Source organism: Podarcis cretensis (assembly GCF_951804945.1).
Source record: "Podarcis cretensis genome assembly, chromosome: 11".
Lineage (NCBI taxonomy): Eukaryota > Metazoa > Chordata > Lepidosauria > Squamata > Lacertidae > Podarcis > Podarcis cretensis.
In genome coordinates this window covers 66,608,850-66,636,160 of record NC_137180.1, presented here as the reverse complement: position 1 = coordinate 66,636,160, position 27,311 = coordinate 66,608,850, and the positions used below count along the sequence as shown (strand labels likewise).

The 27,311-nt window shown below is 58.0% G+C and overlaps 1 protein-coding gene across 8 annotated transcripts; it reads right to left on the bottom strand.

Moving 5' to 3' along the window:
* Window positions 1-778: 778 nt before the first annotated feature.
* TPM2 (tropomyosin 2) lies at window positions 779-25,857 on the bottom strand. Of its 8 annotated transcripts, none has more exons than XM_079996205.1 (9): window positions 25,608-25,857; window positions 25,092-25,217; window positions 8,418-8,551; window positions 7,338-7,455; window positions 7,171-7,241; window positions 6,445-6,520; window positions 4,224-4,286; window positions 3,251-3,320; window positions 779-1,044 (listed from the first exon to the last, which is right to left on the bottom strand). In XM_079996205.1, the coding sequence occupies exons 1-9, from the start codon at window positions 25,719-25,721 to the stop codon at window positions 962-964; spliced, it is 855 nt and encodes a 284-aa protein (XP_079852331.1). In that variant the 5' UTR covers window positions 25,722-25,857; the 3' UTR covers window positions 779-961. The 8 variants fall into 8 exon arrangements, with proteins under 8 accessions (XP_079852331.1, XP_079852329.1, XP_079852335.1 ...); XM_079996203.1 differs by lacking the exon at window positions 6,445-6,520 and adding an exon at window positions 4,424-4,499 and having other exon boundaries at window positions 25,608-25,853; XM_079996204.1 differs by lacking the exon at window positions 779-1,044 and adding an exon at window positions 2,453-2,964 and having other exon boundaries at window positions 25,608-25,854.
* Window positions 25,858-27,311: the final 1,454 nt, after the last annotated feature.

The following is a 27,311-nucleotide window of genomic DNA, read 5'->3' as shown; positions in this document are numbered from 1 at the left end:
CCAGGTCTGCATCTACCTCCTCTTCAAAACATGGAAGGTAGGTGCTGGTTCCATTTCCCCCACAGTGACTGTGTCCATTCCTGTAGGGCTCTTGGCCCCCCAACAGGGATCTCCTCTGGCTGGCGGCTTGCCCAGCCAGCTCCTCCTCCTCCTCCCTGCCTGGCCAGCCAGCCTGCCTCCCCTCAGGCCCCATTGTGGGCTGCAGCTGTTTGTGGAGCACCTGGCTTGGTGTGCCGAAGAGTCCAGGGTCCATCCCACCTAGAGAGCAGCTGCCAGCCAGTGCAGACAACACTGAGCTACATGGCTACATTCTTCCAAGGACTGGCTCCTCCAAAAGCCCTCTCAGACACCCCTTGCCTTCTCCTTGGAGTCAACCACCAGGGCTGGCCCACCCATGAGGCAAGGGTGGCAAAGCCACAGGGCAGCAGATCAAAGAAAAGCATTGCCTCCAGGGGCCCCACAAATCGAAGGTGCTGCTGCTCTCCTCCCCTAGGGAGCAAATGGCAGGTGCCATTTGCTCTGGGGTCTCCTGGGCGCTGCCCTCACCCCTTAATCCCAGGGGGGTTGTGGTTCACCTCAGGTGTCAGCCCAGACCACCCCAAAAATAAGAGGGGCCACAGCTCTTCCCTAGCACTCCCCCACCCCTCAAGGGAGTATCCACAAATACCTTAGTCTCCCCCCTGAGGACAACAATGAGGCCTATGTCCAGAGACCCCCACCCCCTGCCCCTCCCTCCCTGCTGCCCCACCCAAAAGAGACCTCGGGAGACACAGCCCTCCTCTGTTCAACTTGCTTTAATAACTGGACAGGCAGGTGAGGGGCAGTGCAGAGGCAGAGCCCCACAGGGGCCAGCACAGGCCTGGGGGGCAGGGGGGCTTCCCTTCAGCAGGAGGTGCTGGCCGGGCAAGAGTGTGGGGCGGGGGGAGGGGGCCACTGCTGCTGCTGCTCCTCCAGACCCTCCTCAGAGGTTGTTCAGTTCCAGCAGTGTCTGGTCCAGGACCTGGTGGATGCCGACGTTCTCCTCCTTGGCGCTGGCCAAGCTCTCTGCAAACACAAGGCAGGCAGGCAGGCACCCAGGCACACCCCACCACCGCCAGAAGGAAGCCCACCCCACCCCCCAGCCCAGGAGAGAAAGAGGCAGGAGATAAAGACACACACACACACACACACACACACACACACACAGACAGAGCGAGGGCCCAGTCAGTTCAGCGGCTCCATCTAACAGCAAGATCCCACCCCAGTCCCAGGAGGGCAGCTGAAGTGGCCCCTCCATCCTGGTTGCCCAGAGGCCTGCCCTCTTCACCACCACCTGCTCCTAAGGAGAACAGTCAGCTCCGGTCCCCAAAACACCTTGGAAGAGGGTGTCGATCCGTGAAGAGGAGCAAGACAGCAGCAGCAGCTGCAAGAGGAGCAGTGCAGGAGAGATGGAGAAGCAGAGAGGAGAGACGCTGCTTGCCAGGATCCTGTCCCATTCACCCCACCCCTTGTCAAAAGGGGCTCCAACCCTGCCCAGCATCTGCTGAGCTCTTCTCCAGCTCAGACTGGGGACCACGCCTCTCTTCTGGGAGGCCCATCCTCCAGGAAGGCGTGCAAGAGAGGAGACCCCCTTCCCAAATCCTCTTGCTCCAAGAAAAGGGCTTCTCGGGGGGAGAAGGGAGGGGCAGGGGAGGGGCTGCCCCCCCCCATGAAGCAGGCAAGGGCAGGGGCAGCTGGGGGGCTCAGTTGTGGAGGCCGTGGAGGACCAGCCGCAGCTCAGTAGCCAGGAGGCTGTTTTTCTCCTCCTCCTGCCGGGAGCGCTCTGGAGGGGAAAGATCCATGTCCAGCAGCAAGAAAGGAGAAAGAGAGAGACAGAGAGAGAGAGAGAGAAGAGGAAGGGCAGGAGGCCCGTCAGCACCAGAGGAAAAAGGGAAGCCCTGGACATCAGGGCTGCTGCTCCAGGGAGGCCTCCATGCCATGTCTCCATAGCCTCTTGGAGGGAGCAGCTAGTTGAGACCCCCAAGCCCCCCTCCAGGAGCCAGAAGCGTTTCCATGGGACAGCTGCCAGGCAACCCAACCAAGGACACCCCAGTTATCTCCTGCCACCTGCCATCTTCCCCAATCTGGAGCCAGGGGAGGAGGCCGGCTGCAGGATGGAGGGCAGCAGACAGGCAGGGGGCAAGAGGCTCCCAAGGAGTCACACCCCTCAGTGCCCCCAGAAGGCTGGCCAAGGGCAAAGAGGCAGGACCCTCCAAGCCCCCTGCCTCCATGGGGCTCACAGGGAGGGGGAAGCCCTTTTACGCGCCCCCCCCCCTGCAGGGGCAGCCCTCGCCCACTCAGATGCCAGGGTTCAAGGAGGGAGGGAGAGGTTGAGACAGCAGATGAACTAACCAGGCATGTTGGGCAACCGGTGAGTCCAGAGCCCCACAGAGGAGACAGAAATGAAGGCGAGAGAATGAGAGAAAAAGAGGCGTTTGCTGAAACTGTTTATTGAACCAGAGACTGGAGAGGAGAACAGAGTCATGAAATGCAGCATGGAGGACAGACAGTGGGACGGACAGACAGGCAGAGCCAAGAGGGGCACAGCAGGGCCTCAGAGGGACCTGCCAGGGGGGTGCAAGGCTGCTTTCCACAGTGGGGTCTCGCTCCCACCCACCAGGAAAGAGGCCCAGATCCCCTTACCCCCCAGCCCCAGCTGCATGGCTGGCAGAGCCCCCAAATGCCGCTTCCTCTGCCAGGAAAGGCACTTCTGGCGCTGGCACAGAGCTCCCCACCCCCTATCCCCACCTGAGGTAACTTGGCCTCCCCTCCTAACCCCCCCCCAGCACACACACACAGGGGAGCACTTGGGGGTGTATCCTGGGCAAGCAAGGGGGAGGGCGGGAGCAGACAGAGACGGAGCTCAGAGGGAGGTGATGTCATTCAGGGCATTGTCCAGCTCCTCACTGATGGCTTTGAACTTCATCTTCTGGGCATAGACTTCGTCTGCAGGTGTGCATGGAAGGTGGAGAAGGTGGAAGCAGTGAGGCAGAGCAGAGCAGTGCAGGGGGGTGGAAAGAAAAGAGTGAACGTGAGAGGGAGGGAAGAGAGAGGAAGAGGAAGGCAGGTGGCTGGGAGAGAGACGAGGAGGTGGAGGAGGAAAAGAGGAGGAGGACACCCTCACCACCTTCACAAGGACCCAACCCTCTCGGAGCCCATCCCCTGCTCTGGGTCCCAGCCCCACCACTTCCCAGCCCAACGGAGGGGGCAGGCGGGGGGAGCACCTTCTTACCTTCCAAGTCGTCAATGGTTTTCTCCAACTTTGCAACAGACCTCTCAGCAAACTCTGCTCGGGTCTCAGCCTGGGGGGCGGGGGCGAGAGAGAGGAAGGATAGAGATGAAGAGCCCATTGGGTGGGAGACTCAAGGGGGGGCATCCTCCCAGGTTGCTGTTGGGTCCAGAGCTGCAACCTCCACCCCCTAGAAGGCAGGAGCAGCTCCGCAGCCGCTCCCCATTCTCCAAGCCTTGCAACACCCTCCAGAGCAGAACACAAAGGCTCCCTCTTCTGTCCCCCCCCCCCCCATCATGAGGAGATGGTGAGAATATTCCTCAGTCCTTCAGTTTGGGGAACATATTTTATTCTCACTCCGATCTTGTTGTCTTACATCCCCTTTACTGATGACTGATCTATTGTTTATTTATGGTCATTTTATTCTGTCTTCTTTAATTTTTTTACAGTATGTTAAGAAGCAGTTCCCTCCTTTGGGGGTTCTTTGTACAAAGCCTTGCACAAATAAAGACACTTCATGGTCCCCTCAGTTAAGTGGCAGCTCTGGCTTCCAAAGATGCATGCACAGAATTGTAGAGCTGCCTGGGCAGCTGGGTGGGGTGGAGGAGAGATTTCTGCTCAGGCTGCTGCAGGCTGAAAGGGTTCCTCACTCCCCCTGCCCGCCAGGGAGGGTCTGGCCCTGACCACTCCCACCCTGGACTCTGCGCTTGTTTTGCTTCTGAATGCCTCTCCAAACGCAGCAGAGCCTGGGTCCATCTTGCTTGCATGGAGAAAGTGGAAAGAGAAAAGTTTCCTTCTCTCTCTCCTAACTCAAGAGCTCATGGGCATCCCATGAGGCTGAACATTGAAGATTCAGGGTTTCTGACTCAGGATCTTTTCCCCAGCCCAGTCTGCTACTGGGTCTGAACTTTCTGCCCCTCAGCTTCAGCTTTGGATGGAGAGGGGAGAGGGGAGACCCGTCCCAGGCGCTGCTCACCTCCTTGAGTTTGTCCGTCAGCAGCTTGATCTCTTCCTCGTATTTGTCCTCCTTGGTGGAATACTGGAGACGGGGGGAACAAGTGTGAGGGGGGAGAGGGAGGGCAGCCCCTGCCCCACTCCAAACAGGCCCCTCCCTGAAGGAAGCCCACCCACCCTCATCCCACCAGGGAGCTCCATACCCCTCCCCGCCCCTCCTACCTTGTCTGCCTGGGCCTCCAGGGACTTGAGGTTGTTGGTGACAATTTTCAGCTCTTCCTCAAGATCCCCACATTTACTGTGTCATGTCCAGAAAGACAGAGGCAGGCGCAGGACAGGAGGAGGAAAAGGGAGAGAGGGAGAGAAGGAGAGAGGGAGAACCAGTTGAGACAGCAGAGAAGAATCTGAAGAGGAAGCAGCAGCAGCAGCAGCAGCAGCAGAGAGAAAGCAGCAGCAGGAGGTTCCTCTGGTGCCACAAGAGGCATCACCAAGGCCCTGAGAATCCCCCTTCTCCGTGTGGGGAGAGACACAAGCCGTGGGACTCCAGCAGCAAAGCAAGGCCCATGTGTCCTGCAGGCATCCCGAGGCCTCTGTCTTGGCACAGCACACTTCCCTGGGCTGAGCTGAGACAAAATGCCGCCTTGGGGGCAGGCACAGGCCACAACCCGCATTACAGCATTGACGGGTAGATGTGTGTCAGGCTGAGGGCCAGCTCTGTCTCTGCAAGGCCAGAAACCTCCATGGGACCCCTTGCGACTTAAGCTCTTTGCCCTGGTTAAGACGCCCCTTTGGGGAAGGTGGCTGGAAGATCCCCATCTCCTTCTGGGCTGCCTGCAAACCACGTCCCCATTCCACTGTCGCCAGGGCCAGCCTGGCAGCCCGATTCCTGCCCCATCACTGCCCATTCCCCGCTTGTGGGGTGCTCTCCCCAGGGAGGCTTGCCTGGTGCCATCCTTCTATATCTTTAGATGCCGGGTGGACATTTTCCTGTATAACAAGGCCTTTGGCTTCTAACTATCTGTGTCCTTTCAGAAGTTGGGGGCTTGTTTTTCTGTACAGTCATATCTCGGGTTGAATGTGCTTCGGGTTGAGTGTGTTCGAGTTGCGCTCCGCGGCAACCCGGAAGTAACAGAGCGCGTTACTTCCGGGTTTCGCCACTTGCGCATGCGCAGACGCTCAAAATGACATCACGCACATGCGCAGAAGTGGCGAAAAGCAACGCGCACATGCGCAGACATGCTATCGCTAGTTACGTTTGCTTCTAGATGCGAACGGGGCTCCAGAACGGATCCCATTCATATCTAGAGGTTCCACTGTATTCCCTCCATCCTGGTTTTAATTGTTTATTATTATTATTTAATGAAATTATACGCCACCCTATACCCAGAGGTCTCAGGGCGCTTCACAGAAAAGATCAACATAAAAACCACCATACAGTCATGCCTCGGGTTACAGGCGCTTCAGGTTGCGTTTTGTTCAGGTTACGGAGCGCCGAAACCCGGAAGTACCAGAACGGGTTACTTCCGGGTTTTGGCGGTCGTGCATGCGCAGAAGCACCAAATCACAACCTGCGCATGTGCAGAGGCACCGTTGCAGGTTGCGAACGCTGTGGGTTGCGAACGTGCATCCCGCACGGATCACATTCGCAACCCACAGTGTCCACTGTATATATAATCAAAATAAAAAACATCAACCCAATAACACCCCCCCCAAAAAAAGAGCCACATTTTAAAAGGGCATAGGATGTGTGTATCTATGTGGGGTTTTGTTTGCTTGGTTCTAAGTCACTTTAGGTTGCCTTGAGCAAGATAATCCGGCAAAAAAAATTACATAAATATAACACATATAAATGAAATCTCTTGCTTGGTGGCTTTTGCTGCACTCGAGAGGCCGTGGGCGCCAAGGCAGACCCCTTCTCCAGCGTGCCTCTGGAAGGCGCCAGCTGCCCTCCATTCCTAGCCAGACAGCTGTGCCACCCTTGCCCAGGGTGAGCTTCTGCAAGATGGCCGGACGCAGAGTGGGGCCAAAGCCACCTTTCTGTCTGGCACGCAGCCGCCTCTCACGCCTCCCCTTGAGGGTCCTGCACGGGGGTGGCATCTGAGCACAGAGCAGAGAGACTGGATGGGAGAGGAGAGGAAGAAGTGCTCAGAAGGACAATGACCAGAGGAAGCAGGAGCAGGAAGTGCGCACAGCTCAGAGAACGAGAGAGAGAGAGACGGAGGAGGGGGTCCCCTGCTCAGTACCTCTTCCTCTGCAGCCATCAGGGATTTGAGGGCCTGATCCATGGTGCGGAGCTCCTCTTCGAGCTGCCTCATGCGGCTGGGGGGGCAAGGGGGCAAGCAAGGTTTAGCAATGGGGAGGATGCAGCCCCCCTGCAACGCCCTGGGCCTGGGTGCCCCCAGAGAGCAGGACAGGTGCCCTGCAAGGGGGACCCCACACAAGGCAGTCAAACGTATGTTAACCTTGGAAGGCGAAAGGGAGCTGGCTCTGCCTGGGGTTCAATCCTGCCTGCACTGTTTTCCTTACGTCACCATGAGAGGCTCTTGCGGTGGGGAGGGAGTAAAAAATGATGGGGAGGAGCCAAGGGGGTCGGCTCCACAACAAAGAGAGGGGTGGATGAAATACCCCCCCTTTACAAAGGAACACCAACCACACACGGGGGGCTGTGCAGCATCAGCAGACCCCTCTTCACAAGAGCCAAGGGAGGGGAGGGACGGCTGCCCTTTCTAGTCCTATTTGGGCCTTGGAAGCCCCTCTGCCGCAGGTGCTCTGCCTCACACCACGTGGCTCAAGGACGGGGGTGCAGAGGATGAAGCCCCCCCCCCCACAAAGGCCAGAGAAGGACCTGCTTGGAGCTCCAGTCCCAATGCAGCACAGCCTCTGACACTCTGATGTCCAGCCCTGGTGCCCCCTCCCTCAAGGGAGGCCAGCGAGGGAGCCCCTCCCCCTCTGCCTGTGGCCACACTCACCTCTCGGCCACCTCGGCCCTCTCTTCTGAGCGCTCCAGATCCCCCTCCAGGATCACCAGCTTACGGGCCACCTAGGAGCCAAGCAGAGAGACGTCAGGAGTGCAGTCCGGGGGTGGGGCAGCTGCTTCCCTCCCCAGGCCCCCCTCCCCTCCCTGGGACCCCCTCACCTCCTCATATTTGCGGTCGGCATCCTCTGCAATGTGCTTGGCCTCCTTCAGCTGCATCTCTTGGAGCTCCATCTTCTCCTCATCTTTCATGGCTCTGTTCTCAATGACCTTCATGCCTCTGGTGGGGAGAAGCCACAAGCCCAGTCAGCCACAGGGCCCAGGACTGCCCCACCCACACTGCCCCCCCTCCAGAGTCCCAGAGAGCCTGCCCTACCCAGGCGCCCCAAGGAGAAGCCCTAGAGTCGGAAGGGACCCCAAGGAGAAGCCCTAGAGTCGGAAGGGCTCCTCTTGGCCTTGCTGGCTTTGCTTGCACACCCAAGGCAGAAACTACCCCAGAAGTTCATCCAAGACAGGCTCTCGCCTCACCCTCCCTGCCCAACACCCCACAAAGGGGCAGCCTGCATGGGAGTGGTCCTCTGAGTGACCCCACTGAAGTCTCCTCTTAAAGGCTCTGAGGGGGCAGCCCTCCCTGCCCAGAGCAGTGGCCAACCTCGCAGGGAGGGCCAGGCCAAACAAAGACACCTCAAGGGTCTCCATCCTGGCACAAGGCAGCATCTCCTTTGGAGAGGGAGCCAGGAATGGGCTTCTCTCCTGGCTGCCCTCCCTGCCTTGGAAAACCCAAAGCCAGGGCCAAGAGGCCAAAAAGACTGCAGCCCCTCAGCAGCCTGGCTCCCCTCTCCCTCTGGCCAGAGCTGACAGAACCTCTCTCCTGTGGACTCTGACACAGAGACCCCCCCTGCCAATGGGGGAGGGTCTCCCAGTGGATCTCCTTCTGACTGGACTCTGGGCAGATCTAGAATGGCAGCAGGAGAGTTGAGAGGAGGAGCATGAAGCATTTGAGCCATAGCCTTCCTGCCTTTGAAACCTCTCCTCATCATATCCAGATAAGGGATGAGTCGAGAACGGCACTTCCTGCATCAGAAGGAGGTAGGTCTGGATGACCTCTGAGGTGCCTCCCGACTCGACACTTCGGCTGTTCTCTGTCTCATTTCACATTCCCATATTCAGATCATCAGAGGACCTTCTTTGCCCTGGGGCCCCAAGGCAGTTGTGGGGAGCTCAAGCAGGCCCCTCGCTCACCTCTCGCTCTCGTCAGCCATCTTCTCCGTCTCCTCCAGCTTTTGCAGGGCGGTGGCCAGGCGCTCTTGGGCTCGGTCCAACTCCTCCTCCACCAGCTGGATGCGGCGGTTGAGAGAGGCCACATCGGACTCAGCCTGGAAGGAAGGAAGGAAGGAAGGAAGGAAGGAAGGAAGGAAGGAAAGAAGAAGGTGCAGAGGTCAAGCACAGCCACAGCCCTGCTCCACAGCCCAGCCTCCCCCCTTCCAGGCAAGCGCTGCCCTCGCCATGCCGCCCAACCACAGCCCCACAGGGCTGCCCACTCCCACCTCACAGCTCTTCCCACCCCACAGACGAAAAACGCGACCCCAGGAAAGCCAAGGCCATTCCAGGCACATCAGACGCTGTGCCCACTTGGTGGATCCAGCCAGTCACTGGTGGGCAGCCATGACTCAAAGGGTGCCAGGCAGAGGTTGGTGCCAGGCAGGGGTCTGTCCCTGAGGGTGACACTCTGTCCCTGAGCACCAGCCCCTCCCTTCTCCCTGCTTGACCCCAGTCAGGCCCAGCCAACTCAGAAGCCAAAAGGGGCCTTGAGCTGCCACCAGCCCCCCACCTGGCCCCACTGATCACACACAAAGCCTTAGACCCCTTTCCCATCCCAGTCTTGGGCATGCCAGAGCCTCACCCCCTTCCCCATTGCTGGCCCTTTGGGGAGCCCCAGCATCTTTCCCCAAATCTCAGCTCCTCTGCTCTCCCCCCCCCCCGGCTCACCAAGCCCAACGCCCCTCAACTCAGCCCCCATGATCGTGCCTCACTTCTCCTCGCCCTGCTCTTGCACATGTGCCCCCCCCGAGGCATGGGGCGCAGTTTCCCTTTTGAAACTCCCACTGGTCTCCTCTTGGCCTCACTCCCAGGAATCAGGAAAAGTTTCCACTTTCTTAAACTTAGTTGATTGCAGCTTCTGGGAGCTTTCAAGCGGGGCATTTGAAAGGATTGCAGGAGGCGGCGGCGGAAGAGGGTGATCTTGTGTCTTAGGCATGATGGCTGCTTGCTTGTCTGAGCTGCTTGCCGGCTTGAGGGTGCGGCAGAGTGCTCTACTGAGCACATGATCTGAGCGGGAGGCGCTACTGCTGAGAGGAAGCCAGGCTGAAGGAGGAAGTGAGTTGGGGAGGAGATAGCAGCCAGCAGCAGTCACAGTTTCGCTGGTTGCCACTTCTGGGAGTTTGTGCACAGAGTCCCTGGCCAGGACACTGAGTGGGGGAGGCCCCAAGTCCTGTCTCATGGTGTGCATAGGACCAAGGGTCATGGAAGGTGAGAGAGCTGCTGCCATGACCTGCAATGCCTGCGCCATGTCAGTCTTCCTACCGGAGAACGTGCAAAAGTGCAAACTGGTTGCCTTGCTAGATGAGAAGGTCCAGCAACTTGAGGCATGCCTAAGCACACTTCGAGTGACAGGAACACATGCAGGTTTCTCGACAGAGCTGAGCGGATGTGATAGAACAACAAGACAGGTGGGATGCCCCTAAAGAGGAGGCAGATCGCCCATTGCAAGAGATGAACCCCTGGAGGAATGTGGCACACAGAAGTGGGACTGTCAGGAGCCGTGCTGGGTCATTGGGGTGCAAAATCGCTTCCATGTTTTCACCCCAGACACCAATTCTGGGCCAGAAGAGCTGGGACAGCAACTGCTGACCTCAGAATGCACCAAGACGACTGTGAAAGGTACAGAACAAAGAATGATTCCCGCTACCCTCCAAAGGAGGAAGAGATAGGAGATGGGTTTGGAGGAAACGTTTTCCGTTCTTGACCTGGGACTCAGCTAGATTGGTAAAGAAATGTGTTTTCTATGCGATATAGCAATGTGACACCAGATGGCGCTGTGGAGTCTAGTCTTTCCCAACCGGATTTCCCTGGATGAGTTTACAACACATTTAACTGAAACGCTTCTTTGATGTGTCTGGATCCAGCCCTAAAACCTCCAGATCCAAGGCTGCTGATTGTGGATGAGTATGCTGATAACCCACTTGCTACCTTCCAAGGAAATGATCGCAGACAAAGGGAACTGCTGTCTGGAGAAGGCAAGTTAAGAGGAAGGAGTAGGAAGTACTCAAACCATAAGGTAATAAGGCCTTTGTAATCTATCCCAATAATATCCAGATAAGCTCCAATAGACAAGAGGGTGAGACTCAAGAGCAGCAGTGGGAGACCTTAGAACACTTCAAGGAGGCTTTGGAAGGCAGAGTGCATAGAACAATTGCTGCCCCTCCCAAGAAGAGAGAGAGATGAGTGGTTGTAATAGGGGACTCCCTACTGAGGGGGACAGAGGCAGAATTATGCAGTGGAAACAGGATGGCCCAGGAGGTGTGCCGTCTTCCAGATGCAAAGATTCATGATGTGACAGAGAAGTTGCCAAGTCTTATAAAGCCCACTGACCACTTCCCCTTCCTTCTGATTCATGTGAGTACAAATAATACTGCCACACACAGTCTGCAACATATAGCAAGGGACTATGAGACTCTGGGCAGGAAGCTGAAGAACCTTGGAGCACTGGTGGCCTTTTCATCACTCCTTCCTGTTGAAGGTTGTGGCCCAGGAAGAGAGAGGAAAATACTGGAGGTAAACCACTGGCTACACAGGTGGTGTCGTCAGGAAGGGTTTGGCTTATTGGATCATGATCGTCACTTCCTTGAGGAATGACTTCTGGCAAGAGATGGGCTGCATCTCACAGTGGTTGGCAAGAATGCTTTTGCTATGAGTCTTGTGAACCTGATCAGGAGAGCGTTAAACTAGATCTTGAGCAGGAGGGAGACAACATGACAGGCAACAGAAGAACACATGGTACTGGGGATAAGAGCTTCAGTGATGCACAGAAAACTGAGGTGATACTCCAGAAACCTGCTAAAGGACAAGAAATCACAAGAAGGAAGCAGCTGGAGGAACGACTGGTGGTTTCAGTTGTCTCTACACAAATGCACAGAGTATGGGAAACAAGCAAGACAAATTGGAGCTTTTGTACAGGACAGCCAATATGACCTGGTAGGCATTACTGAAACTGGGTGGGATAAGACTCATGACTAGAAAGTAGGAATTGAAGGGTATAACCTGTTCAAAAGGAATAGACTAAACAGGAAGGGAGGAGGAGGACCATTATATGTAACGAATGTGTACACTTCTGAAGAAAACCATGACCTGGAGCATGGAAAGCACATTGAGAGTATATGGATAAAAACTGTAGGAGAGAAACACAACAGGGACCTTACTGTGGGGGTCTGCTATAGACCGCCAAGCCAGACTGAAGACTTGGGTGATGCCTTACTAGAGCAGATTACCAAACATTCAAAAATGAGAGATATAAACATGGGGGACTTCAACTTCCCCATATCTGTTGGAACTCAGACTCTGCCAAAAATGTAAGGTCTAACAAATTCCTCCATTGCCTCAATGACAATTTCATTTCTCAGAAGGTGGAAGAAGCAAAAAGGGGATCATCTATCTTGGACCTGGTCCTCACCACTAGGGAGGAACTGATCAGTGAAGTGGAAGTACTTGGAAACTTGGGAGGAAGTGATCATGTCCACCTGGGTTTCGTGATACACAGGCAAGGGAAAGCTGCCTGTAGTCAGACATGAACTTCGGACTTTAAGAAGGCCAATTTCAAAAAGCTTAAAGAGCTACTGGGTGAGATCCCAAAGAGTCCAAGATGGATGGGAGTTTCTTAAAAGTGAAACACTGAAGACAAAAATGCAGACAATTCCAGCAAGAAAGAAAACTGGGAGGCATTTAAGGAAACCGGTGTGGCTAAGGAGCTCACAGATGAGCTGAGATTTAAGGGCATGTATAAGAAATGGAAGAAAGGTAAAATCACAAAGGAAGAGTATACACAAGTAGCCAACAGTTGCAGGGTGAAGGTCAGGCAGGCAAGCTCAGAATGAGCTCATGCTTACAAGAGAGGTTAAAAATAATAAAAATATTTATTCAGCTATGTTTGAAGCAAGAGGAAGAACAAGCAAGTGGTATGTCCTCTGTGTGGAGAAGATGGAGAAACGCTATTGGGTGACAGAGAAAAGGCGGAGCTACTCAGCACCTATTTTGCCTCTGTCTTCACCCAAAAGGAAACTGATGCCCAACCTGGCGATAACAGAATAAATGATGTAAGGAGGGAGCTGCAGCCCAAGACAGGAAATGAGGTAGTAAGGGAACACCTAGCTACTTTAAATGAATTCAAATCTCCAGGGCCTGATAAGCTGAATCCAAGGGTACCAAAGGAGCTTGCGGGTGTCATCTCAGAGACTTTGTCTATGATCTTTGAGAATTCTTAGAGAACAGGTGAGGTCCCTGCAGACTTGATCTGGGCAAATGTTGTCCCCATCTCCCAAAATGGTGAAAGATAAGAACCAGGTAACTACCAACTGGTGAATTTGACATCAAGACCAGGAAAATTCCAAAAACAGGTAATTCAACAGTCGGTCTGTGAGCACTTAGTAATTACAGCATCCTTTTCTAAGACCCAGCATGGGTTTCTCAAAAGTAAGTAATGCCTGATGAATCCCATTTCTTTTTTTCTTTTTTTTTTAATGGAGTTACAAGCTTGGTGGATCAGGGGAAGGCTGTAGACTTAGTGTATCTTGATTTCAGTAAGGCTTTCGACAAAGTCTCGGATGATATTTTTGAAAGGAAGCTTCTCAAATGTGGGTTGAACAAGGTAACTGTTAGGTGGATTTGTAGCTGGTTGACTGACCGAGCCCAAAGAGGACTCCTTAATGGATGTTCGTCATCCTGGGAAAAAGTGACAAGGGGTGTGTCACAGGGTTCTGTCCTGGGCCCCTTGTCCTTCAACATCTATAAATGACTTAGATGAAGGGATTGAGGGGATGCTCATCCAATTTGCAGATGACACCAAATGGAGGGATGGCCAATGCCACAGAAGACAGAAGCAAGATTCAAAATGAGCACAACAGCTTGGAGAATTTGGCACAAGCTAACAAAATGAATTTCAACAGGGACAAATGTAAGGTTCTGCACTTAAGCAGGAAGAACCAGATGCACACATATAAGATGAGGAACATCTGGCTTACCAGTAGGACATGTGAAAAAGATCCAGGGGTCTTAGGACCACAAGCTTAACATGAGTCCACAGTGTGATGCAGCAGCAAAATGACTAATACTGTTCCAAGCTGCATCAACAGAAGTATAGCATCCCAATCAAGGGTGGAAGAAGTCCCATTCCATTCTGCCTTGGTCAGACCACACCTGGAATGCTGTGTCCAGTTCTGGGCATCATAATGTAAGGAGGATACTGACAAGCTGGAACATGTGCAGAGGAGGGTGACTAAGATGATCAGGGGTCTGGAAACCTTGTGAGGAACCGCTGAAGGAACTGGTTGTGTTTAGCCTGGAAAGAGGAGACTGAGAGGAGACAGAGAGCCGTCTTCCAATATCTGAAGCGTTGACACATGAAAGATGGAGCAAGAGGTAGGACTCAAACCCATGGCTTCAAGTTACAAGAAAGGAGATTCCAACTAAACACCAGGAATAACATTCTGACAGTAAGACTGAAGAACGGTCTCCCTCGGGAAGTTAGACGGCCACCTGACATGGATTCTTTAGCTGAGATTCCTGCATGGCAGGGGCTGGACTAGATGACCCTTGGGGTCCCTTCTGTCTCTCTGACTCCATGATTCTCCCTGGTGATCCTGTTTGTGCTCTTCAGTCCCTTCCTGCTTGGGCTGTTCAAGGGGCATGAGGGAAGAGACAGGGGCTCTGCCCGCAGAAGGTCTCCCTTCACTTCCCAGGAAGGTTCCTTCCCAGCTCTGGCTTGCAGCAGCTTCCCCAGGCTCCCCCCTGCCCAGGCACTTTCCCTTCTGCTTCCTCTCCCTTGAGCTGGCCCAACTTGTGCAATATCGACCCCTCCCTTCCCCAACTCCCCCCTCCTTCCATCTCCTGCATCTGCAGGCCGAGACTTGTAGGCTTATAACTTCATCATGCATTAGGCACTTTGAAGCACGACTGGGGGTGGGCAGGGCAGGGGGGGTGCTCTCCCTCTCAGCAGCACAGAAAAGAGAAAAGAACGTCCTCCTTCTGCGCACTGTGGAACTCCCCACCCCAACTTGGATGGTTTGAAGAGAGAATTAGACCAATCATGGAGGAGGAGGAAGCCGCTCTCAGTGTCTCCTAGCCAGGATGGCTCTGCTCTGCCTCCACAGTCAGAGGCAGCAATGTCCCCGAATCCCCGGTGCTGGACCCCACTGGAGGGGAGAGGGCTCTTGCCCCCAAATCCTGCCGGAGAGCTTTCCGTAATGGGCCTCTGTGAGAAGAGGGTGCTGCATAGGGCTGGGTCCTGATTCAGCGGGCTCTTCCTAGGTGACGCTCCTGAGACACACACACACACCCCGCCCAGGTCCCCAGCCTACACAAGAGGAGTGCCAGGCCACCTGCAAGGTGATGTCACAGCCCAACTTTTGTGTGGTGAAAGCCTTTGGCACAGGGGCTGGTGCCACCTCTGTGCAGCCCAGCACAGGGCAAAGAGCAGCACAGGCAGCTCCTGGGAAGCTGCCCCACCCAGACTGGATGGCTGTTGGGCCGCAGAAGCCCAGCTGGGGGTCCAGGGCAGCAGCAGCAGCAGGAGCAGTATGTGGGGTGGGAAAGGGAGGCAGCCCAGCAGGAGGGGGGAGGAGCAGGAGCAGGATGGGTGCCTTGCCTGCCTGCGCTGGAGTGACTAAAGCGGCAGGAATGCCTCCAGAGCAGATTCGCTCCCAAAAAGGAGATGGACGGGAGCTGCTCAGGGGGTGGGGGGTGGATTTCCTGTTTATTGCAGCTGCAAAGCATGGGGGTGGGATTCCCCCTCACTCCTCACTCCCCATCCATGCTCTGGCTGAAGGGAAGGGAGGAGCCAGCGGAGGCAGGGCTCCTCCCCTCCCTCCTCCCTCCCCCCCACTCCCTCAGCCCCTCCCTCCCCCCACATTCCAGCCAAGGGAGGTGCTTTCCCAGGGCTGAGCAGGGATCAGCAAAGGGGGCACAGCAGCCACGGAAGGCGGACCACAGAGCAGAGAGGGTCAGGAAGCAGCCCTCCCCCAAGACCCTTGGAGAGCTGGGCCCAGGGAAGGAAGAGGCAAAGAGGCAGCCGGCAGCAGAGGAGGCCGGAAGGGTTTGGGGGGCACAGGACCAAGGAGGAGGTCCTTATTAATATAAAAATGCCTAGCTAATGCAGCTCTGCATCAGGTGGTTGGACTAGATGACCCTTGTGGCCATCTCTCCAGTTCTGTGATTGCATTCTTGTACTGGTAGGGCAAGGTATACTGCCTCTGGATAGGGAGAATCTAGTCTGAGCTAGCAGGGTCAGCCATCCTGAATCCTGCAACGACTGTCTTTATGGGCCAGACTAAAGGTTCCAGCAGAGAGGCAGGCTTGCCCCTCCACCTGCCACCAAGAGTCCACACAGCAGTGCACAGTTAGCTGCGGAACTCACTGCCACAAGACACACCACCAGCCACAAAGGAATTGGGCAACGAATGGAGCCAGGAACAGCCAGACTGAAAGGAGCATAGGAAGCTGCCTTCTATGGCCACTGGGTCCATCTGCCTCTGTATTGTTTACACTGACTGGCAGCAGCTCTCCAGGGTTTCAGGCAGGGGACATTCTCAGCCCTACCTGGAGATGCTGCCAGGAATTCAAGCCAGGACCTTCTGCACTAACCAGGGCCAGCTCAAAACACTGTGGTGCCTCAGGCAGGCGGGGAAGGAGGGGGCATGAAGATCTACATTAGAAACAAGGAGAAAACGATCTGCTGCCTGAGATGGTCACCTCACCTTGCCTCAAGGGAGGGCCGGCCCTGGCCCTAACCACAGGGCTCTTAAGACAGGAGGCTGCACACAAGAAGCAGCGGGAGGCTTCTGAGTAACAGAACAGCCGTAAGGCAAGACCTGCACTTTCCTGAACAACTTGTTGGCTGCTTCGACCTGCAGAACTGGCCCTTTTACAGGTGCCCCATAAAGTGCCCCAGCACTTTGGAACTCCCTGCCTATTGACATCTGGCACGCACCTTCCCCGTATTATTTTTGATGCCTTCTTAAAATATTTCTGCTAGCCTAGTCCTATTCGTTCACTGCTGATTCTAACCATTTTTCAATGTTTAATTGCTGGTTTTTATGGGACGCAAGTGGCACTGTGGGTTAAAGCCTCAGTGCCTAGGACTTGCCGATCGAAAGGTCGGCGGTTCGAATCTCTGCGGCGGGGTGCGCTCCCGCTGCTCGGTCCCAGCGCCTGCCAACCTAGCAGTTCGAAAGCACCTCCGGGTGCAAGTAGATAAATAGGGACCGCTTACCAGCGGGAAGGTAAACGGCGTTTCTGTGTGCGGCTCTGGCTCGCCAGAGCAGCGATGTCACGCTGGCCACGTGACCCGGAAGTGTCTCCGGACAGCGCTGGCCCCTGGCCTCTTAAGTGAGATGGGCGCACAACCCCAGAGTCTGTCAAGACTGGCCCGTACGGGCAGGGGTACCTTTACCTTTACCTTTACCTTTTATTGATAGTCTTAATATGTCTTATGGTTGGGCAGTGTTCTCAAAGCTACCAACATGAGTTTGACCAAACTGCAGAAGGCAGTGGAAGACAGAAGTGCCTGGCGTGCTCTGGTCCAGGGGGTCACAAAGAGGCGGACACGACAAACGACTAAACAACAACAATATGTCTTACAAACCAGTTAGATGTTTTGTTACAATCAAGTCGTATATAAATTTCATAAACTAAACAGAATTTAAATTAGAACAAATTGTTTGGCTGTTGGTAGAGCTAAGGGCTCCGTTTTGGATAGCTGACCAGGATTCCAGCCTGATACTCTGGCCAGCTGCTGTTGTTCAGTGCAGACACCCCCCAAACCAGGCAAGCCAGGTGAGCTTCCTATGGGGACCCAAAGCTGTTTGTGGGGTCAAGGCTTCCTATGGGGACCCAAAGCTGTTTGTGGGGTCAAGGCTGTTGGGCCTTTGCAGCCCAACTAAGCCAGGCAGCTTCCCACTCCATGCCTCACCCAATGGAGACACGGGGGGGGGGGGGCGGAGAGAGCCTGGCCCTGGGGCTAAGTCCTCCACCCCAACTACCTGCCCACTTCTCCTTCCACCACACAACCAGCTTTGCCTTGGGAACAGCCCACCGGTGGGATTACTCAAGATCCTTGGGGGAGGGGGGCACAAGGAAGGCCCTCTCACCCACCCAGAGGGCCAGAAACTGGAGGGAAGGAAGTCCTCCAGAAGGACCTCTCTGGCTTGGGAGTCCCAGCCACAGGGAAGGAGGCGCCTGCTCATTCCCTGCACTGCAGAAAATGCTCTCACAGCTCTGCAAAAAACCAGACGGTCCCCTCCTCATATTTGTGCCCTTCCCCCAGGTGTATGGTGCAGTAGATAATCTGATTCCACCTGGTCTCAGGGAACAGCCAAGGGACTGGAGGGGGGCACCAGCTGGGGCTGGCCAGGACGCCACCCGCAGGACTCCTGCCAGCCTCCTGTCAATTATTTACCGGGCTGCTTCAGTTCCAAGAGCCTGCAAAGAGGAGGGGTCAGGAATACAGGGACAGACACAGTACTGCACCCTCATTATTGTCTTCCTCTTGGAGGCAAGACCACTTTCAAGCCCCCCCTCCCCGCCAGGCCAGGCATGTCCCACACCCCAATCGTCCGAGCCCCCCACAGAATGATGTCACAGGCAGTAGCAGGCCCTGGCCAAAGGGGGGTATCAAGCTGACCCAAATCCTGTCCCCCAACCCATCGTGGCTGCCTAGCAGCTCCCCCCCACCCCCAGCTCTTGCCCAGCCAGCGCTCTCCCTGCAATGCGCAGCGCACCCTCTTCTCTCAGGTAGGTCCGCACCTGGATCAGCAGGAACCTCCATCTCACGCACAGCTGAAATGGCACCAGGATCCCACCTTGCCCTCTTTGCACTACTAGAGAGATGCTCCTGGGAAGGGGCGCGAGTACCAGAGTGAGGATTCAGGGGCAGGAACCCCAGGAGGAGGAGGCGCTGCAATGAGGTCCGTGGGCAGCGTGCCAGCCTCGCACCCTCCGCTCCCCCATCTGGGAAACGGGCACAAGGGCGTCCCCTGCCAGGAGTGGCAGAGAGGGGAGCTCGAAGAGCTTCGCGCGCCTCGCACATGCTGTTCGCTAGAGAGCAGAGCCCCTGGCGGACACCCCGTCCTCTGGGACCCCCCTAGCACCCTCCAGAAGGACCCCTCTCCCGAGGGTACCCATGTGGCCCGCGGGCGACGAGGCCACGCCCCTGCCGCCTTCGGCCGGGAAAGGAGCGCGGAGGAAGCGGCGCCTCCCCGGATCCAGGTGGGCCGGGCGGCTCTGCGCTGGGCGGAGCGCGAGAGAACGAGGCAGGCAGGATGCAGGCGGATGCCTGGCGAGTCCCCCGACGGGAAGCCCCGCCCGGGTGGAACCGGCCCTCTGCACATGCTCGGGAACCCCGCCCTTCCGAGGCGCCGCTTCCTCGGGTCGCCCCGGGGAGAGCCCAGCGCCAGCTGCCCCGCCAGCCCCCCACAAGCTTTCAGAGAACAGGTCGCCCCGGGGCTGGCGAGGCCGTCGGCGCTGCGAAGCGGACCCTCTCTCACCCGCTCGCGGGCCTGGCGCTCGGCGTCCACTTCCCGCTGGAGGTGCTCGGCGCGCTCCTCGGCCTCGTCGGCCACTTGCTGCAGCGTCTGGATCTTCTTCTTGACCGCCTCGATGGAGCTGCTCCCGGCCATATTCCCGGGCGGAGGCGCGGAGGGGCGGGCGGAGGCTGGAGCCCGTCGGGGGGCTGGATCGGGGGCGGCGGCGGCGGCGGGCTGGCGGGGCTCCTGGCCCGGGCTCTGGCTCTGGCTGGCGCTCGGTCGCTCCGTCTGCTCGCCTACCCGCCCAGCAGGAAGAAGCGCTCAGGATGCGGGGCGAGGCGGCCTTCCGCGCCCCGCCTCCTCCTCCTCCTCCTCCTCCTCCTGCTGCTGCTGCTGCTGCTGCTGCCGGCTCTGCCCCTCGCGCGCCTCCTCCAACGCGCTGGCCCGGCCTCGCTCTTAAAGAGCCCGCCGCGGAGGCAGGGAGGGGGCTGGCGCTGTCCGTCGGGGGTCGCGGCGCCGTCGAAAACGAGGCAGCGCGTGCTAGGCGGGCCGGACTGAGGCGCAAAAGGCGGCAACGCGCAGGCCCGGCCATTGCAGCCTCCTGGCAAGCGGGAGCCCCGGACTCCCCGACGCTTCCTCCCGGGGCAGCGTGCCAAGTGTCGGTGGCCCGGGAAGAGCCTCGCTCGCCCGCCCGCCCGCCCGGCGGCTTCATGCAGTGGCCTTGGGGAAGACTCCGCTGCGCTCCCTTCTGGGCTCGCTTTGCCCCACAGGGCTGATCCGGTGGCCACTTGGCTGGAGGACTGAGAAGAGCACCAAGCCAAGCGGGGACTTTCGGATTTCCCTGCTGCTGTGACTCCACCGAAGGACAACTCGATCCACTGCCACTTGACTGAACCGAGTCTCCCCACCAGACGGGGTCAGCTGCTGGTTGCTGCAAAGGCACAAGAATGAGGGCCACATCTGCTGCTCCAAGGCTGCTCTCCTGTACCGCTGAGCCATCAGTAGGGATCTGTCTTAAAAGAGATTCTTCGAGGAACACTCTGCATGTGCTTTGGGGCATTTTGTCCTTGGAGCTGCAGGATATTCGGTTGTGGTCTTACTTTCTTGCAACATGGCACTCAGAGCAGCAGCAGCAGCAGCCCCCACGTGGCTGCTCCAGGGACTCACCAGTCCAGGCACAGGCCAGGCCTCCTTGGCTTCAGTAAGGTGATGGCCTCCTGGGCATACCTGGCACCCTGTGTATGCTCAGAGACCCGTGGACCAGACCTGTGAATCACAAATGGGCAGAGGGCCGATGGAAGAAGAGCGTCCCCAGTCAGGGCCACTGGGATTTCTCTGCTCCTTTTTAAGCTGCCTTTATCCCATTCATCACAGAGTGTTTAGAGGACAGCACTGCACAGCAAGGGGGAATAAAATTCTGCTTAAGAACCAGAGAAGAGCCTACTGGATCAGGCCAGTTGCCTGTCTAGTCCAGCATCCTCTTCTCACAGTAGCCAACCAGATGCCCTAATGGGAAACCAATAGCACTTTCCCCTCTTCTGGTTTCCAGCGATTCGCATTCAGAAACATTACTGCCTCACACTGTAGAAGCAGAGCAGAGCCATCTTGGCCTGGAGCCCTTTATAGCCTTACCCTCCATGAATTTGTCCAATCCCCATCTAAAACCATCCAAGTTGGGGACCATCACTACTACTTGCAGTGGCTGACTTTGGGGTCTCAAATTTCAGCAGCATCCTGTGCAACACCGAAATTTGGTGTCCTTGCCTCTTTCCATCCCGAGGCTCCACGCCCAACTGGTTGCACGTCCCTAAATCCGCCTCTGGCTTCTTGTGGGAGTGAGTTCCATAGGTTAACTGTGCACTGTGTGAAAAAGTCCTTTCTTTGATCTATCCTGAATCAGCCAACATTCAGCTTCATTGGATGTCCAGGAGGTCTAGTGTTGAGAGGGAGAAAAGCTTTTCTCTTGCCACTTTCTCCATGACTTCTATCATATCGCCTCTTCCTTGCCTTTTTTCTAAACTAAAAAGTCCCAAACGCTGCCACTTTCCTCCATCCCCACGATCGTTTCAGTTGTCCTTTTCGGAACCAGATCTGAAGTCCTTTGCTCATTTCTGGGCTCCTCCACTTTGCCATAGATAAACTGGATTGCTTTCAGAGGAAGGTGGGAAGGATGCTCAAGGAGTGTGGGAAACTAGTCCAGGTTGGAGGAAATGAGCCTGCTTTCCCTGGAGGAGACCTGAGAGCCTTCTTCCGCTTCCTCATCGTCTTTGCTGAAGGGCTGTCATTGGACAGAAAAAGTCAGGGAGTTCTTTGCTGCTGCTGTCCCAGGTGGCAGGATGAGATCCACCTGGCTTGCATTACAGGAAGGCCTCTTTATTGATGGTGGGGGCAGTTTGAGGGTGGTGGGAGCACTTCCTGCTCCCTGGAGGGTGAGCCTCTCCGCCCCAAGTGGTCGTCTTCAAGCAGGACCCAGACATCCATCTGTTTTCTTTTTGAGGTGGGGGCTCCAGCTCTGGGTTCCCTCCACTGAGCAGGGGGCTGGACTAGATGGCCTCCGAGACCCCTTCCAGCCCCTTCTTGGGTGAAACAGGTGGCAGTGAAGGGAGAGCACAGCCATTGTGGCTGGTAGCTAAGCACCTGCCACCTTTCAGCATGATAGGGCCCCCCAAAACATGTCTCAGTGTGTGAGTGCGTGCGTGTGTGCGTGCTGGGGAAGGGGTGTCACAACACTCTATGGCAAGCTGGATGTGCTCATACACCTCCCATGTGTTTCCACTTCCTGGTCTCTTGAAATACTAGGTTGCTGCTTGCTGCATTGGAGCACAATTCCTTCTCTCTGCCTTCTGCTGAGTCAGACCACTGGGGCCATCTAGGTCAGTAGTGTCTGCGCAGGCAGGCAGCGGCTGTTCCAGATTTCAGAAACAGAGTGTCTCCCAGCCTTGCCTGCAGTTGCTGCCATTGGAGTTGAACATGGGACCTCTGCGTGCAAGGCAGATGCTCCACCACTCGGCTGTGTCCTCTCTGTCTCTGTTTTATATCATTAAAGCTGCTTGAATAGTGTTGGGTTTTCAGGTTTTACCTTCTTTTACTATTTCCTTGCACAGCTCCCAGAGTCTGATAGTTCTTGAACTGCCTTCAGCTGTGAGGGTGCCAGAAGCAATTCCCTTCAGGCTGTGTGACATGGGAGCCTCCTGGTGCGCAAAGAGAAACACCAGCTCCCTAAGGCATGCAGAAATGCATGTTGGGAAGAGTCTTGGGGTCCAAGGGTGGGCTGAGCCAATCCTGCTCTCAGGAGAGCAAACCTGAAGCCCAGCCTTTGCTGACACTTAGAAACACCCTCAGGTCCACATCCTCTCCCAGGGACACCGCCTGGCTCTTCTTTGGCTAGGCACCGCCACCCGCTCTGAGGCCGGAACTCAGAGGTCAAGGTTTCTTCCTGTCCCTCTAGGTCTAGGATGTCCCTCCCCACGCAACCACCCTTGCCAAGTTCCCTCCTGGGGAGGCTGTGAAGCCAAAAGTATCTGTCTCACAGGGCCAGGGAAAGATGCAACTGGCCTGTGACATTTATGATCATAGTCCCTTCTGAATGGGGCAAGTTGAGCCCCCTGGACCAGTGAATCTGGGGCCACCTCCCCTTTGGCCTCCTGGGATCACGGCTGCACTGGGCTGTCACCCTGGTACATTCTCAGGCTTCAGTTCCTCTCTTTCCATTCAGGAGGAAAGAACACCCCATGCTTTGTCCCCATGCCCATCATTTCCTGCTCTGATGCTACACAGGCGCACCTAGGACCTCCGCCTCTCAGGCACTTGCCTTGTCTCCTCCAGCCCACTCAGCCCCTGAGCAGCCACCTGTGGTCCCCCCCCCCGCTGCTTTCTCCTTCCCCAGGGCCTGACCTGCCTCCCCTCTTGCTCAGCCTGGCCTCCCCCTGCATCCAGCGGCAGCTTCCCCAGCGGCTGGCCTGGGGGAGGCCAGATGACCACCTGGGCTCTGCCCCCCCCATGACCAGCCCTTTGAAGTGGCATCAGTCAGCATGTGTGTGCTGGACTCGTGGAAATGGGGGGACCTGAAAGGCGAGGCTGAGGAATGGTGCCAGGCCAGCTAGCCTGTTTCCAAGCCAGAATTTCTGCCTTGGTCTTGGTGCCCGCAAAGGGGCCTGGAGCCATTGCAAAGCAGTCCGGTGTTCCAAGTACAAGCGCAGGAAATGGCGACGGGGGCGGGGGGGGGGGAGACGACGACTTCTCAAGGCATAGTCACCTTTACATAAGGACTCAAATGCACACACGCTTCCGGGATGGGGAGGCATTTATTTCCCACATAGGGTTGCGAAAAATGTCCTCCATTGGCAGGACATACAAACATGGGGCAGCCCCGGCCTGCCTGCCAGAGCCCAGCTGCACTGGGGAGAAAACCTGCATCTGCCTTGTTCTGGACGGGCCGCGAGAGGAAAAGGGGGACCTGCCTCCGAGTGGGGCAGAGCCAGGGCGGCTGCGCTCCTACATCCCCGCAGTTGCTCTGCGCCAGTCAGCCCCCCCCCCCGCCCTGTAGCCAGTCTCCTCCTCTGGGCTCGGGGAATGGCCAAATATGAGCAAAGGCGGCGGAGGCTGGGGCGGGCGGGATGCTGAGCCAGCTGCGCAATACCGAGCGCAGAGGCTGGGCAGCCCAGCAGCCATGAGGAATCGTAGATTCAAAGGATTGAGAAGTTGGAAGGCACCCAAAGGGCCATCTAGTCCGTCCCCCTGCAATGCAGGAATCGCGGCCCTGGTGGAGGCGGGGGTGCCCCTTGGAGGAGTCGCCCGCAGCCTCCCGGTCCTGCGCCCAAACGACTGGCTTCGAGGCTCATCTGCGCCCTGCAGCAAGCTAGGAGAGCGCCTCTCGTGCCAACCTGCGGGAACTAAGGGGCATCATCCAGCCATGGGCCCCTGTGCACTGTGGCCTGGGGGGGGGGGTCAGCAGGTAGACCGTGTCCCCCCCCCCCAGGCCTCCCGGGGCTAAGAGTGGCAAGCCTCTGGACCAGGCTGCGTCGCCAGCCTCCCGCCTCTGGCTTAAGCCTCTGGAGGAAGGAGCAGGCGGGAGCCTATTAGCACCCCGATTAGCACCGCCTCGCCTGGCATCTGTCTGGCTCGAGCCCTCCGCGAGGAGGAGTCTGCAGACGGGCTCTGCCTGGAGGGGTCATATCTGCTGGCAGTGCCCACTGGCACTCGAGGAGCAGCCAGGGCGGCCTCTGCTCCTGGACTGGCCCGGCATGATGGGCGCAAAGACAACCGCAAGGCAGGCTGCGCGTGTGGGCACCGATCTTCCCCGGCCAAGAAGGGGCTTTTCCGCGGCCCGGAAACACCGGGCAGGTGCTGGCAGAGTGCCCGAGCTGTGCGCGGACCAAGCCGAGCAAGCAGCCAGTAGGCCGCCCGGAGAAGCCCGGTCCGAGCACGAGGGGACCCGCCCCGCGCTCCCGCTTCGCTCCAGCCGCGCAGGTTGCGCCCCCTCCTCGCCCGCCCGCCCGCCCTCCCTCCCGCTGTTGGCGGCGGGTCCGGGCTGGCGGCGCTCCAGGCGGCGGGTCCCTTTTAGGCGCTCCTTAAGACCCCCTGATCGCCTTTCACCCGGGCCTCGAGCCTGGCTCGGGCAAGGAGCATTTATTTATAGGGTGTCAAATGCCCTCGAAGGAGGCCGAGCCAGTGGCGGGTCCCCCGAGCGGGCTCCTCTTTAAAGCCCTCGCAGCTGTTGCTCCCTGGAGCTCGGCCTGGCCGGAGGAGCACGCCGTGTCACCACCTCCCGCGCCAAGAGCCCCTTCTTGGCCCCGGGGAGACCCTCAGCTAACGAGCGCCCAGGAATGCCTTGACAACTTGATGGGCGGCGCGGGTGCCAAGGCCCGCGCCCGGAGCCTCCCCTCCCCGCCCGCCCCGTCTTAATGGCCCAGTGACGGCTCAATTCATCCTCGGGGAGGGAGGGAGGGGGGAGGCCCCACTGGCGGGCAGCTGCTCGGGGCTTAACGAGCCCGGAATACCTGGAGGGGCCCCGTCCCCTATGCCCTTGCTCCTCGGCGCCACCCACCCTGGCCCGGGCAGGATTGGCCCTCCGGGGGCATGCCTGCGCCTTCCCTTGCCGCCCCTCCGCCCCGCGAGCCGGACTTACGTCGCCGGCCTTCTTCTCGGCCAGCTCCAGCTTCTCCTGGGCCTCCTTGACGGCCTCCGAGTACTTGTCCACTTCATCCTCCGTCCCCTTCAGCTTCTTCTGCAGCCCCTGCTGCTCCTCCTCCAGCTGCGGGGGGTCGGGGAGAGAGAAAGGGGAGCGTCAGCGGGAGGCCGATACGCTGCTGCTCGCTCCTACCCGGCGGGAAAGTGGGTGCCCGGGGTAAGGAAGGAGCGGGGGGGGGGCAGGAGGGCATTCCTGCCCTCAGGAGTATCTGGGGTGGGGAGTCTCCAGAGATGGGAGCCCAGCGGTGGGAGTTGGGAGGGCATCTGCCTGACTTAGTCCGGGCAGCTGGAAGCGGATTCACAGCTAGTGGGTGGGGGTCTTCTTGCCTGGCAAAGTGTCCACCCAGATCAACTGTCGGGGATGGAGGGGGCTAGTGAGGTGTGGTTCCTCCTGGGGGTCTGCCCTTCTGGGGAGTGGGCGCCAAGAGGCCTGTGGGGTTGGGCGGGCGGGCACCTGCTTGCAGCGGTCCTCGGCCTGCTTCTTGTCGGCCTCCGCTTGCTCCGCTCGGTCGATGGCGTTCTCCTTGTCGAGCTTGAGCATCTGCATCTTCTTCTTGATGGCTTCCATGGCTGCGGCTGGAGAGGCGTCGGGACCCGACGGGAAGGACGGTCGGAGGCGCTCAGGCGGGCGAGAGCGAGAAGGAAAGGCGAGCGGAGCCGCGAGCGGTGGATACTGGCTGCGCGCCCCGAGCGGCTCGCACTGCCTAAAAGCCGGGGAGGGGCCGGGCCCTCCCCCACAGGCCGAGCAGCACCTTTTAGGGACAAGCTGGCAGGGACGGGACCGGCCGACGAGCCTCGACGGGCGGGAGCGGGGAGCGGAAGGCGGGGACGCGGGCAGCCGGCCAAGCAGGCAGGCAGGCAGGCAGGCAGGCGCGGAGACGGGACGCCCCCAGCCCATCGCCGCTGGCCAGCCAGCCTGACGGCACGCGCCCCGGCACCTCTCCCCCTCCCTCGAGCAGGAGCCTCCTCGCTACCCCTTTCCGCTCGCTCCGTCCAGCTATCCATCCCTCTAGCCTTGGATCTGTTGCTATAGTAACCGCCCCATCCCGGAGGCTGCCCGCCTAGCCCGCTCGCGCCCCGCCAGGGCCACTGAGGCACCGGTCCGTGCTTTCGACCCTTCTGCAGGGCCGCCCCATGGCCAGGAGGCCCCCCAGGCGAAGGCAGGCCCCGAGTGGCCCCCCTTCCGCTTGGGCAGGCGAGGCGGGGGTCGCCAGGCCAAAGACAGCTGCCGCCCGGCCAGCCGCTTCCCCCACCCCGGAGTCTCCCAGCAGGCCGCGGGACAAGGGGAGCTGGAGGACGCTCCCAATTTGGGAAGCGGCGCCACATATTTCCTCCCTTTCAGGGACTATTTTGGGCTTTCTCTCTCACGGACTTGCTCTGGGAACAGAGGGTGTTCCCTTCGCGCAGCGCTCCCCAGAGTCAGGCAGATGCTGGAGGGCTATGGGGCGGGCGAGGGTCCGAAGCTGTGGGGCTTTTGCTTGGGCTGCGCTGGAGTCCCAAGTCAGCCGCGAGCCTCCCTGTGGCCGGAGCCTTGCAGTCTCTTGAAATCTCCCCATTCCTGCCCCACTCCGTGTCTTCCCTTCTGAGCAGCGGTGACCTCCAGCAGCAGACACTGGCCGGCCCCTAGCAGACAGGAGCAGGTGGGCCTCTTGGCGGGGCTTCAGCCGGGCCTTCCTGGGCTTGCGCTGCGCAGGAGTCGCACCAGGTGAGGCAAGTCCTCCTGCTCCCGGTTGGATCTGCAGCACACTTGGCCCACCCCCGCCCGGACAGGAAGCCTCTTGCTTTGCTCCTCATCCCCCAACTTGTGGGCAGGGATGTGCATCGCTCGGGATCTTTCTCTAAGCCAGAGATTTCCAGTCTGTGTCACCACCACCTCTCCATATCATCTTGCTTCTGAGGTCCTGCTGCTCCAAAATAGCCCTCATTTTCATTAGGATTTGTGTGCATCTAAAACATCAGTGTTGCTTCCTCCCAGGTCTCCTAGTCCTATCTTCCCATTTGCCAGGTACCAAGAGGGTTGGGAATTGGGGGGGGGGGGAGAACCTGCTAGACCAGGCCCATCCAGTCCAGCCTCCTGTTCTCACAGCGGCCAGCCAGTTGCCTGTGGGAGTCACAAGCAGGGCCTGAGCACAAGAGTAGCCCTCTCCCCACCCGGAGT

Coding starts and splice junctions, on each gene's coding strand:
- TPM2 (XM_079996205.1), bottom strand. CDS start 25,721: ATGGAAGCCATCAAGAAGAAGATGCAGATGCTCAAGCTCGACAAGGAG. Junction 3,321..4,223: donor TGACGGACAAACTCAAGGAG/GTGAGCAGCGCC, acceptor CCCGCCCCCCAG/GCTGAGACCCGAGCAGAGTT. Junction 1,045..3,250: donor AACCATTGACGACTTGGAAG/GTAAGAAGGTGC, acceptor TTGTGTTTGCAG/AGAGCTTGGCCAGCGCCAAG.